The following is a 13,934-nucleotide window of genomic DNA, read 5'->3' on the forward strand; positions in this document are numbered from 1 at the left end:
GACACACCTTCTCATTTAAAGATTTTTCTGTATTTTCATGACTTTGAAAATTATACATTCACACTGAAGGCATCAAAACTATGAATTAACACATGTGGAATTATATACTTAACAAAAAAGTGTGAAACAACTGAAAATATGTCTTATATTCTAGGTTCTTCAAAGTAGCCACCTTTTGCTTTGATGACTGCTTTGCACACTCTTGGCATTCTCTTGATGAGCCTCAAGAGGTAGTCACCGGAAATGGTTTTCACTTCACAGGTGTGCCCTGTCAGGTTTTATAAGTGGCATTTCTTGAATATAAATGGGGTTGGGACCATCAGTTGTGTTGTGCAGAAGTCTGGTGGATACACAGCTGATAGTCCTACTGAATAGACTGTTAGAATTTGTATTATGACAAGAAAAAACAGCTAAGTAAAGAAAAACGAGTGACCATCATTGCTTTAAGAAATGAAGGTCAGTCAATCTGAAAAATTGGGCAAACTTTGAAAGTGTCCCCAAGTGCAGTTGCAAAAACCATCAAGCGCTACAAAGAAACAGGCTCACATGAGGACCGCCCCAGGAAAGGAAGACCAAGAGTCACCTCTGCTTCTGAGGATAAGTTGATCCGAGTCACCAGCGTCAGAAATCGCAGGTTAACAGCAGCTCAGATTAGAGACCAGGTCAATGCCACACAGAGTTCTAGCAGCAGACACATCTCTACAACAACTGTTAAGAGGAGACTTTGTGCAGCAGGCCTTCATGGTAAAATAGCTGCTAGGAAACCACTGCTAAGGACAGGCAACAAGCAGAAGAGACTTGTTTGTGCTAAAAAACACAAGGAATGGACATTAGACCAGTGGAAATCTGTGCTTTGGTCTGATGAGTCCAAATTTGAGATCTTTGGTTCCAACCACTGTGTCTTTGCGCGATGCTGAAAAGGTGAACGGATGGACTCTACATGCCTGGTTCTCACCATGAAGCATGGAGGAGGAGGTGTGATGGTGTGGGGGTGCTTTGCTGGTGACACTGTTGGGGATTTATTCAAAATTGAAGACATACTGAACCAGCATGGCTACCACAGCATCTTGCAGCGGCATGCTATTCCATCCGGTTTGCGTTTAGTTGGACCATCATTTATTTTTCAACAGGACAATGACCCCAAACACACCTCCAGGCTGTGTAAGGGCTATTTGACCAAGAAAGAGAGTGATGGGGTGCTACGCCAGATGACCTGGCCTCCACAGTCACAAGACCTGAACCCAATCGAGATGGTTTGGGGTGAGCTGGACCGCAGAGTGAAGGCAAAAGGGCCAACAAGTGCTAAGCATCTCTGGGAACTCCTTCAAGATTGTTGGAAGACCATTTCCGGTGACTACCTCTTGAAGCTCATCAAGAGAATGCCAAGAGTGTGCAAAGCAGTCATCAAAGCAAAAGGTGGCTACTTTGAAGAACCTAGAATATAAGACATATTTTCAGTTGTTTCACACTTTTTTGCTAAGTATATAATTCCACATGTGTTAATTCATAGTTTTGATGCCTTCAGTGTGAATGTACAATTTTCAAAGTCATGAAAATACAGAAAAATCTTTAAATGAGGTGTGTCCAAACTATATATATATATATATATGTGTGTGTATATATATGTGTATATATTGCAAGTATAGAAAAATACAAAAATAGGTGAAAATAATTATTTTTGTACATTTAAATTGTGATGTTATATCTGTAATGTATATTATTATTATTATTATTATTATTTATTTTAGATCAGTGTGAAATACCCACAATCTCTTCCTGTGAAGATTAATATTGTACTTAGCCAAACACCTATAGTCACTTTCAAGTCCAACCAGTTATTAGTCCAGGTTTCTCCATCTATAGAGATGTTTGTCGTCCAGCCCAATTTACGTATTGAGAATCTGATGACCATCAATGTGGTGAGTATGAATATGATCTGGAGAGCTGAAAGTTCTGTGTTCTGAATGGTTTTCGCACTAACATTTACTGACTAATAGGGAATGAGTTAAAGAGAATGAAAAGTAACAAAAAAAAGTTTTTAACATTCTCAAGTAATAGACAGAAGAAAATCTTATCCCTGGAGGTATCTCTTGGCCTTAGTGGCTGCCAAGGGGCATTAGATAACTATGGATGAAGCATCTTTAAGGGATAGACCACTGCTCATTCCTATAATCCTAATTGAATTTACCCCCAAAACTGTCTTCCCTTTGAGGACTAGTCTAATCTATGCATTACACAGATAACATTTTGATTTCATAAGGTGAATATACTCGTGGCAGAGGTAAAAGCACTTGTTGGTCTATTCTTCCAATAGTAAAAACTTAGCGTATTATCTAGTGACTATTCCAGTTGAATAGGCTTGAGTGATTGAACAACCTACAGTGTGTGTGTGTGTACACACACACACACACACACACACTAGGTTGTTCAATCACTCAGTCACTGTATGCAAATAGACATACAGTATATATATATATATATATGTATATATATATATACACTGTATACATATATATAATTTTTATTTTTATTATTATTATTATTATTCACACATACATAAAATATGTTTAACTTTTCTTGAAGCCACTGCCTTAATAAATATAATGTTTTCAACTTCTTTAAAACTTTAGGGAGCCAATTTGCTTGCCAAGTTGGATGTTAAAGGAGGAAATCTCAAGACGTCGGTGTCACTGCAAGGGTATGATATGGTGTCATCTGTTTTCTGGTGTGAATGACTCCAGTTATTTATTTCACTAATGCAGTCATTTATGTATTTATGCTTTATAAATTCATTTTGATAAGCATTTCTGTGTCTTATTGCAGAGATCTTAATCTGGTAATGAAGTCTTCTTCTTTTGGAAAATGCAATGTAAGTCAGTGTGCTCTACTTGGTTAATAAAAAGACTAACCTTTTGGTATATGACTGGCTATATATAAGTTTAAAGTCTGACCTTATTCCATGGACTTGTGGACTTGTACCCCTGTGTATGTTCATGACTTGTATGATGATAGTAGTGTGAACAGAGACTAAGACAATAAAGTGGACAAATGAACAATGTAAGGGCTTGTGCAGATGAGCCCATGAATGGACATGTGCTATCTAATCTAATTTGTGACCAGATAGCACATTGACTCATGTTATTCAGTAATGCTGTTCAGACTAGTGTCCATGAGAAAACAAATCACAATATGCACTATTCTCTTCTGAGCCTCGGATGAGACTTGTCCATTCAAGTCTATGGGTGCTATATTTACGGATCTATTTCCACTTTTAATCTTGGAAACTGTATGTGATAATACATTTTTTAATGTAGATTTATGAAAATGGATAGTATACTGGTCACCCTTAGATGTCACATGGACATTTAAAATGGACACAGATGAAAATTGCTGGAGTTTTCTGTATGAAACTTGTATGATTTTTCATACGCTCAACTGTCCCTGGTTTTAATAAGCCAATAATCTGCAAACAAACACTCTAACAAATGCTCGTTCTCAATTATTGTCTTATCTAAATAAGCCTTAATAGTTCGAAGTGGTTGTCTCATCTTCTTAAGTGTGGAAGCGCTTGTAAAAACAACCAATTTTGTATTTTATCTTTTAATAATTTTATAGTTTTCTGCAGTGTATCAGTGACTAATAAGCAAGGAGTGCAGTGCTTACAAGCTCTTTGCTAGAAAGCATCAAAGCACTGTGCTGAAGCTGGCAGGGTCACTGAATCTGGTCACTTTCAGTGCAACTGCACTCCTGTGATGCTGCAGAAACAGAGATACCTCTGCAAACAGCATCAAAGACAGCAGTTAGCGCTAGTGCAGTGTTTCCCAAACCCTGTCCTCACGGACCCCAACGCATCGTGTTTTCAGGATCTCCTTAGTATTGCACAGGTGAGAGAACCTGTGGAAGTTTCTGATGCCTTAATAATAATCCTGGGCAATACTAAGGAAATCCTGAAAACATGATGTGTGGGGGGCCGTGAGGACTGGAGTTTGGGAAACACTGCGCTAGTGGATCAGCCATGCCGCTAGTCTGAACTGTCAGTCATCAGGAGAGCACGTTTCCCTGGCACGCAGGAGGCAAAAAAACAGTGCACTACTGAAGAATGAAAATGCAAGAAACCCTTTAACCCCTTTACCCTCGAGGGTGGTTTGCACGTTAATGACCAGGCCAATTTTTATAATTCTAATCACTGTCACTTTATGAGGTAATTACTCTGGAACGCTTCAACGGATCCCCCTGATTCTGAGACTGTTTTTTCGTGATATATTGTACTTCCTGATTGTGGTAAAATTTCTTTGATATAACTTGCGATTAATTGTGAAAAAAATGGAAATATGGCGAAAATTTTGAAAATTTCGCAATTTTCAAACTTTCAATTTTTATAGTCTTAAATCAGAGAGATATGTCACAATTTTGGAACCAAAATGTTTTTTATGTTAGGAAGTTATAAGGGTTAAAATGATTTCTCATTTTTCCAACAAAATTTACAAAACCATTTTTTTAGGGACCACATCACATTTCAAGCCACTTTGAGGGGCCTTTATGACAGAAAATACACAAAAGTGACACCATTCTAAAAACGGCACCCTTCAAGGTGCTCAAAACCACATTCAAGAAGTTTATTAACTAGTGATGAGCGAACCCGTCACTGTTCGGGTAATATAGCCAAACACAGAACAGTTTTTTAAAAGTTCGGGTTCAAGTACCAGAACAGTACCCCAACCCGAGCACGGACCCCATTCATTTGAGCGGAGGAAACACAGGCTCTAATCAACAGTAATTGCATTACCACGATTAGAGGGCTGTGGCAGTGACCCACGGTAAAAAGCTTACCACGGGTCATAGCCGCCGGCTGATGATACTACCACCAGCAGCCGGCGCCTCATGCCATTGGAAACAGCGAGCACAGGCGTCGCTGGATGGGACCAATATTCATGGCCCCTTCCTAGGCTATTAGTATCAGCCCCCAGCTGTCTGCATAGCCTTTGCTAGCTGTTAAAATAAGGGGACCCCATGTCATTTTTTTTTTGAGGTCCCCCATTTTAATAGCCAGTAAAGGCTATGTATACAGCTGGGGGTTGATATTAATAGCCTGGGACGCTCCATGGGTATTACCCTTTTCCCAGGCTAAAAACACCTGTCAGCATGATGTCACAGCGCTCTGATCGTGGTAATACAATTACCACGGATTAGAGGCTGTGTTTCCTGTGCTGTTATGCAAGTGAGGAAGTCTGGGGTCAGGGACTGAACAGTAGATGTTCGGTATGGACGTCGAACTTTACTGTTAGGGTTCACCCAACACTATTATTAACCCTTCAGGTGCTTCACAGGAATTTATGGAATGTGGAAGAAAACAATGAATATTTAACTTTTTTTCACATTTTTTTTATTTTTGCAAGGATAACAGGAAAAAAGGGACCCCAAAATTTGTTGTGCAATTTCTCCTGAGCACTCCGATACCCCATATGTGGGGGAAAACCACTGTTTTGGTGCACGGCAGGGTTCTGAAAGGAAGGAGCTCCATTTAACTTTTCGAATGTAAAATTTGCTTGAATAATTAGCGGACGCCATGTTGCGTTTGGGGAGCCCCTATTGTGCCTAAAAAGTGGAAACCCCCAACAAGTGACCCTGTTTTGGAAACTAGACCCCGCAAAGATTTTATCAAAGGGTAAATTGAACATTTTGAACCCAGAGGTATGATACAGAATTTGATAACATTAGGTCATCATATTGAATAAGTTGTTATTAGTCTTGAGCGCAAGTGCTCGCTACTTGAGTTTTCATCGGGTACTCGGGTATGTACCAAGTATCGCGAGTGCTCGAGTGACATGCTCAGTCCTCGCCCCGCGTGTTTCACAGTTGTTGGACACCCAAAAAAAACATGCGGGAATCACTCGAGTATGGCAGGCAATCCCCAAGAGTGTTTTTTCAGTCAGCCCTGCAGACACAAGTTAGTTTGACCATGCTCTGCGCATGAGCAAACTAAGTTGCTGGTTTCTGGTGACCTGGATGTCACCATTGCCGGGTCACCATGGCAATGATCGGGACTCCATCCTGACAGCACGTGGTCTCCGATCCAAGAGCAGAGCGGCTTTTGTCTCTCTGCTAACATGCAGAATTTAAGAGGTTAAAGTGCTGGGAGCAGTGCGGGCATTGCTCCTGGCACTGAGTGTCAGGTTGTCAGCTGTCAGAATCAGCTGACACCCCGTGGTGTTCACTCCTGCACAGCCTCTGTGCGGGCACAATTGCCTGTGCGTAATAATACATACCTGGCCATAAGGCCCAAGGCACAGGGACGTATTATTACGCACAATGTCAGAAAGGGGTTAACATAAGAAATGTAGAGTAGACGAAGTTTATGCTTTCCAAGTTCATAGCCTTTGAGACACTTTTCAGTTAAAGGGGTTGTCCACTTCTCAGACAACCCCAGGAGAAGTGAGATCCCCAGATGCCATCCCACTTTCTCTGGATGTAAATTATGTCTGAAGGAGGGAAGAGTGAAGCCAGCACTGATTAAGTCATGAGAGCCCTGCAGCCAATGTCACACAAGCCAAGGGAGCACCAGTGCTGACACTGATGGCATGGCACAAGAAGTGAGTATAAGTGTTATTATTTTACTGGAGGGAAACATAGGCATTCAGAAGGGGTTGTTGGAGTAGTGGACATACCCTTTAATCAAACAGAGCAGCATTCTCCTTAATGTCAGTAGTAACAGTTGGGGATCTGAACACCCAAATACACAGCTATCAAAACTTTTGGCATGTCACCATAATACTTCAAAAGTTTTATGAAGCTGCAATTACACTTCAAGTGGGTTTATTCATTTTTGGCCAGTTATGGAATGTGCTTTATGAAAAAGTGAGCAAGATATAGGCAACCCTGAATATGTTATACTATTTCTAATATATCTTTGTGCTTCTACCATAGCCTTCCCTGCTGGCTGGATACATGCATACAGTGTTTGAGAAGGCCTACCTTCTTCAGATTAATAGTAAGTAATGTTTCTTCAACAGCGCTCACTGTCCATGATGGTGTCAGTAACGAGATGGAAAGTCCACTCCGTCTAATGAGTAGAAATGGGCATATCGACTACTCCTTGTAACAGAAAAATACATTTAGAAGGGCATTCTCAAAATTTTATTTGATTAAATCAATGTAATGTATGGCTGAAAAAATGTTCTTAAGAAATTAAAATGTACAGTAATGATAAAAGAAGTAGGCGGGTAATTATAATTTATAAAACTTGTGCAGCATTGCTAGGTGCAAAACTGCGGCCCCCTTCAGTAAGCTGCTTAATGTTTACCTTTTACTCTAATTTTTTTAAAAAAATTTGCAGATTAAAAGATTAAAAATAAATATCCTTCATTTTGCAGAGGACCTGAGTGTTGGAGTAGCTCTGCCATCGCTATCTAATGTGCAGCTTATCCATGAAGTTATGGAGGTCAAGGAAGTAAGTATTATAGTTTATTCCGAAGCATCTACCCATTATAGCCATGTTATTAGATTGTGTTTGGCATGAGCTAATGATCTGGTCATTTCTATAAAGTAACAGGGTATGCTACATTTTTTCTGGATAAATACACTAGTCCTGCTCTAGTCCTACCTGTGAATGGCTCCTGGTCACTGAAATGTGTAAAATGCCAGATTGGGCCTGCGCTCAATGTTGTCTGATTCATGCTGTTAGATGACAGTAGTAATTACAGATCCAAATTGTCTGAATACATACACGATAATGCATGTGGTAAGGCAAGGAAAGCACCTAAAGTCTATGGCCAAGTCAGATACTGATTATACATAGGTTTATTTCTTCTAGAATAATTATGTTTTATTACATTCTTCACTATTAACCATTTCCATTATTTTCCTGTCTCACAGGATTACGCTGTTATGTCATGTGATCTTCAATATGTGAAGTAACCCAGACAAATAATCGACTCTGAAGAAAACATTTAACATATATATCAATGAAAGTGACAATAGATATCATGTAAAAAAATGTCCCACCCTAATAAAGATTGTGCTGTATGACTTTTGCTGTATTATAATCTTATACTTATTTGTGAGTCATAATTTAAAGAGACCATGTCAGCACGATTTTGTAATGTAAAGTAAAGACATGGCTGCAATGGCGCTGTAATTCTGATTACATTGATAGCTTTGGTGAAGAAATCTGCTTTGTTGTTCTTCTTTAATCCCCATTTGAAGTTTTCTGCTAATTAGATTTTGGTGTACAGAGGCTGGACTGTACACGGGATCTTCTCCTCCCTGTCTGTGATCTCCGGCCCCTCTGCCGGCCTCTGTTCTGTGAATGACAGGTCACTGATGAGATTTAAAACAAAAGTAGTAGGTCACTGAAAAAGCAGTGACCTGTCATTCAAAGACCTGAGGCCTGCGGAGGGTCCAGGGAATCACCAACAGGTAGGAGAAGACCCAGTGTGCATTGAAATCTAATCAACATAAAATTTCACATGAACCACAAAGCAGATTTCTTCACCAAAGGTATCAGGTTAATCAGTATTACAGCGCCATTACAGCCATGTTTTTACTTTTCATTACAAAATCATGCTGATAGGTTCTCTTTAAAAAAACTTTGGTCAACCAGTGGCCCTTAGCTGCTCACCCTGCAGCCCTTAGCTTCCTTTTTTCATATGTGTACTGTACAGTGTGTCAGTCTTTTGTGTGTGGCTCTTGTCCCCAAACACTGCTCCCCATACAAGGATGGCATACAGGAGGACTAGGCACATCAGGTTCTAACCTAAAGCAAATTTACTCAACTGAGGCAAAATACAGTCTCTCAAACAAGGTACAAGAAAGCTTTTAAGTTATACACTGCATAATGGCAGTTTCACATCAAAACTAAGATGCAGAGCTTGACAGTGACAACTCTAACAAAGGCACAAAGCTTGTAAGTTACCATTAACAGCAACAGTCTTTAGAACGAGGTTAGCTTAGCAACTCAAGACTCAGGACAATTCACTAGGTATACCCCTCAATGTTACACAGGCTTGGTACAGTCCATAGTTAATTCTCTCACTAAGAAGCAGATGACTGTAGAACTCAATGATTGAGTAAACATTATTTTAATTTTTCTTTCATAAACTGATACTGCACTGAAAAATAAGCAACTTTGTAATATATCATCAAAGACATTTGGTTCTCTCTCCTCCAGGACTAATCTTTCACTCTCAATTTGTTGGAAAAATTTGTTTTCCCTGAAGACAAATTTTATCCATAAATTGAGAATTTTGAGAATGAATGAAGGACAATGAAGCCGGCATCACAAAGTTCTTATTTTAACATGGACTAATTATTTATGAAAATAAAAATGATGATTATTCTTTAAGTAGGGAATCTGTCACCCGCTGGGACTTTTCAGATGGGCATACAGGTGATAGAAATGTGAATCTATACTTACCTGTATGGGCCATATTAGCGGTCTGGTTGTTGTGTAATAGCAGAAATAATTGAATAAAAAAGCTAAGCGTTGCATCCCCTGGACGCCAAGAAATGCCCGCCTACTAGCCGTATTTCAATACTTACCCCACCTCCCCTGCACGTCACAGGGCCCTGTGATGTGCAATTCCGTTCCGTTATCCCCAGAAGTGGAGTATGTAGTAGATATCGGGCTATAGGGAAAAGGAGAAAAGAACAGTAATGATCCATATTTGTGAGATACCAATGCTCAAGATCTGGTTCAGAGTGAGGGGACCACTCCTGCCTACCTTAATTGTGTGCCGTGTTGGATACACGGGCCATCGCGCCGTCAGGGGTGCTGTGTAGAGATGAGCGTTGTTCTACTCGAACTGTTCGCCAATCTCAAATTCGAGCTGTTTTGGGCGGTGTTCGAGCCGTTCGGCGAACACGAACAATTTGGGAAAAATTCGGCTGTTCGAGGTTATGTTCGATAACTGTTCGTGCACCAAAATCATAACTGGATTTTTTCTCAGTAATGATGAAAATTAATGTTAATACGCAGTTTGAGTGTACAGCGGGGTGGGGGGAGGGGCAGGGGATGGATCTCTGCAGGAACAATGAAGATCTCCATTTTTTTTTTCTCTTTCCCGCATTTACAGTGGGGAGGTGCAATCTCTCAGCCTATCAGCAGCGCACACACGGAGCGAAGTGCTTTTTTTCACACAAGCAAGGGCATGTGTCATTGGCAGTGTATGTCACATGTCCTTGCCCTATAAGACCAAGCCATTTTCCCCGTCGCCACCATTTTCTCACTGCTGCAGCTGCGTGTTAGACGGCACCGCTGTTGCTGTCTGCGCTATACCTTGTTAATTTCAAGCCAATTTTCGCACAAATCTACAGATAGCTTGGGAGTAGGGAATAGTTGTGATTGCAGTCCTTTTAAGGACTAGGTTACAGCATTTCCTACGACTTTTATCAGGCAGGTCTGTGCTCTTAAATAGATAGATTGTGGGAGTAAAGACTAATTGTAATTGGAGTCCTTTTCAGGACTAGGTTACATGAGTTCCTATCAGTTTTTGCCAGGCAGGTCTGTGCCAGTGCTGTGCAAGTTTTTTTCACAGCATTTGGCTGAATCTAGCAAAGCTAATCCTTTTTGGCCTATTGCAGAGTGTGTTAGTCAGTGGAGTAGCCTATCTGTGTTGCAAGATATACCACCTGTGTATAGAATACCAATTTTTTTACTGCACCTAGTGAAGTAAAATCTTTTGGGCATAGCATCATTCTATTAGTCCATCTATACTGACCTCCATCAGGTTGCAAACTGAATATATTTTTTTCTGCATCTACCTCTGAAAAAATATTTGGGCTTCTAGCTGTGTGTGGGACTTGTTGTATTAGTCCATCTATACTGACCTCCATCAGGTTGCAAACTGAATATATTTTTTTCTGCATCTACCTCTGAAAAAATATTTGGGCTTCTAGCTGTGTGTGGGACTTGTTGTATTAGTCCATCTATACTGACCTCCATCAGGTTGCAAACTGAATATATTTTTTTCTGCATCTACCTCTGAAAAAATATTGGGCTTCTAGCTGTGTGTGGGACTTGTTCTATTAATCCATCTATACAGACCTCCATCAGGTTGCAAACTGAATATATTTTTTTCTGCATCTACCTCTGAAAAAAATATTGGGCTTCTAGCTGTGTGTGGGACTTGTTGTATTAGTCCATCTATACTGACCTCCATCAGGTTGCAAACTGAATATATTTTTTTCTGCATCTACCTCTGAAAAAATATTGGGCTTCTAGCTGTGTGTGGGACTTGTTCTATTAATCCATCTATACAGACCTCCCTCAGGTTGCAAACTGAATATATTTTTTTCTGCATCTACCTCTGAAAAAATATGTGGCCTTCTAGCAGTGTGTGGGACTTCCTCTATTAGTCCATCTATACTGACCTCCATAAGGTTGCAAACTGAATATAATTTTTTTCTGCATCTAGCTCTGAAAAAATATTTGGCCTTCTAGCAGTGTGTGGGACTTTCTCTATTAGTCCATCTATACTGACCTCCATCAGGTTGCAAATTAAAAATAATTTTTATCTGCATCTACAGTACCTCTGAAAAAATATTTGGGCTTCTAGCTGTGTGTGGGACTTGTTCTATTAGTCCATCTATACTGACCTCCATCAGGTTGCAAATTGAATATAATTTTTATCTGCATCTAGCTCTGAAAAAATATTTGGCCTTCTAGCAGTGTGTGGGACTTTCTCTATTAGTCCATCTATACTGACCTCCATCAGGTTGCAAATTGAATATAATTTTTATCTGCATCTAGCTCTGAAAAAATATTTGGCCTTCTAGCAGTGTGTGGGACTTTCTCTATTAGTACATCTATACTGACCTCCATCAGGTTGCAAATTAAAAATAATTTTTATCTGCATCTACCTCTGAAAAAATATTTGGGCTTCTAGCTGTGTGTGGGACTTTCTCTATTAGTCCATCTATACTGACCTCCATCAGGTTGCAAATTAAAAATAATTTTTATCTGCATCTACAGTACCTCTGAAAAAATATTTGGGCTTCTAGCTGTGTGTGGGACTTGTTCTATTAGTCCATCTATACTGACCTCCATCAGGTTGCAAATTGAATATAATTTTTATCTGCATCTAGCTCTGAAAAAATATTTGGCCTTCTAGCAGTGTGTGGGACTTTCTCTATTAGTCCATCTATACTGACCTCCATCAGGTTGCAAATTAAAAATAATTTTTATCTGCATCTATCTCTGAAAAAATATTTGGCCTTCTAGCAGTGTGTGGGACTTTCTCTATTAGTCCATCTATACTGACCTCCATCAGGTTGCAAATTAAAAATAATTTTTATCTGCATCTACAGTACCTCTGAAAAAATATTTGGGCTTCTAGCTGTGTGTGGGACTTGTTCTATTAGTCCATCTATACTGACCTCCATCAGGTTGCAAATTGAATATAATTTTTATCTGCATCTAGCTCTGAAAAAATATTTGGCCTTCTAGCAGTGTGTGGGACTTTCTCTATTAGTCCATCTATACTGACCTCCATCAGGTTGCAAATTGAATATAATTTTTATCTGCATCTAGCTCTGAAAAAATATTTGGCCTTCTAGCAGTGTGTGGGACTTTCTCTATTAGTCCATCTATACTGACCTCCATCAGGTTGCAAATTAAAAATAATTTTTATCTGCATCTAGCTCTGAAAAAATATTTGGCCTTCTAGCAGTGTGTGGGACTTTCTCTATTAGTCCATCTATACTGACCTCCATCAGGTTGCAAATTAAAAATAATTTTTATCTGCATCTACCTCTGAAAAAATATTTGGGCTTCTAGCTGTGTGTGGGACTTGTTCTATTAATCCATCTATACAGACCTCCATCAGGTTGCAAACTGAATATAATTTTTTTCTGCATCTAGCTCTGAAAAAATATTTGGCCTTCTAGCAGTGTGTGGGACTTGTTCTATTAGTCCACCTATACTGACCTCCATCAGGTTGCAAATTCAAAATCATTTTTTGTCTGCATCTAGCTCTGAAAAAATATTTGGCCTTCTAGCAGTGTGTGGGACTTTCTCTATTAGTCCATCTATACTGACCTCCATCAGGTTGCAAACTGAATATATTTTTTTTCTGCATCTACCTCTGAAAAAATATTGGGCTTGTAGCTGTGTGTGGGACTTGTTCTATTAATCCATCTATACAGACCTCCATCAGGTTGCAAACTGAATAAAAATTTTTTCTGCATCTACCACTGAAAAAATATTTGGGCTTCTAGCTTTGTGTGGGACTTGTTCTATTAGTCCATCTATACTGACCTCCATCAGGTTGCAAATTGAATATAATTTTTTTCTGCATCTAACCCAGCCAATAGTTTTGGCCTAATACCACAGTTTGGCCACTCAGCTCTGCTCGGTTCCCATCCATTGTTTTTTATGCAAACAACTCCAGAGTTGTGAATTAGTTAACCACCAAAATGAGTGGAAAAAGGCCTGCTGCTGGTGGAAAGGGGAATAGGCGTGTTGGGAAGGGGAAAAAAGGTTGTGCCCGTGGGGTAGGTGTTAAAGCAACAGTAACATCTGCAGAAGAAAGACCATCTTCCAGCCAAACTAAAATGTCTACTTCTTTTAGCGGACAATGTGATAAGATCCCTTTCTTACGGCCACGCCAATCGCTACAAATTCCAGATGAGGCACAAAAACAGCAGGTGCTTCAACGGATATCAAGTGCTCCTTTAAGTGGGCTCTCCTCCACATCAACTTCAACATCACAAATACTCCAGTCCTCAAAGGTGTCACCCCAATCGCACTTGCTTCCTCACAGCTCCCAAATCTCCAGCTGCCCGTCTGAGTATGAGGTAGAACAGATGGTTGAGTCTGCAGAGCTGTTTACTCATACTATAGCCTGGGAATCAGAGGTCGACTCCAGCGCTTCTGTGAATCCAGACGAGGAAATGATCTGCACTGATGCCCAGAATCTTTATGAGTCGGATCCAGGACC

General features: G+C 39.9%; 1 protein-coding gene across 1 annotated transcript; it reads left to right on the forward strand.

Moving 5' to 3' along the window:
* The first annotated feature begins 1,747 nt into the window (after positions 1 to 1,747).
* Positions 1,748 to 8,025, forward strand: LOC141271067 (BPI fold-containing family B member 2-like). The gene is made up of 6 exons (XM_073681168.1): positions 1,748 to 1,919; positions 2,631 to 2,698; positions 2,824 to 2,869; positions 6,925 to 6,988; positions 7,371 to 7,447; positions 7,873 to 8,025. Exons 1-6 carry the CDS (start codon positions 1,866 to 1,868, stop codon positions 7,912 to 7,914), a joined length of 351 nt encoding a protein of 116 aa, XP_073537269.1. The 5' UTR covers positions 1,748 to 1,865; the 3' UTR covers positions 7,915 to 8,025.
* The last annotated feature ends 5,909 nt before the right edge of the window (positions 8,026 to 13,934 follow it).

This window comes from Phyllobates terribilis, unplaced genomic scaffold (assembly GCF_046119375.1).
Source record: "Phyllobates terribilis strain yellow unplaced genomic scaffold, ASM4611937v1 Scaffold_5__5_contigs__length_657084704, whole genome shotgun sequence".
NCBI lineage: Eukaryota > Metazoa > Chordata > Amphibia > Anura > Dendrobatidae > Phyllobates > Phyllobates terribilis.

Excerpts from the sequence above, each read along its gene's own strand:
- LOC141271067 (XM_073681168.1), top strand. The coding sequence starts at position 1,866 with ATGTTTGTCGTCCAGCCCAATTTACGTATTGAGAATCTGATGACCATC. Across the intron at positions 2,699-2,823 it reads ACGTCGGTGTCACTGCAAGG|AGATCTTAATCTGGTAATGA; the intron begins GTATGATATGGT and ends GTCTTATTGCAG. Across the intron at positions 6,989-7,370 it reads CTACCTTCTTCAGATTAATA|AGGACCTGAGTGTTGGAGTA; the intron begins GTAAGTAATGTT and ends TTCATTTTGCAG.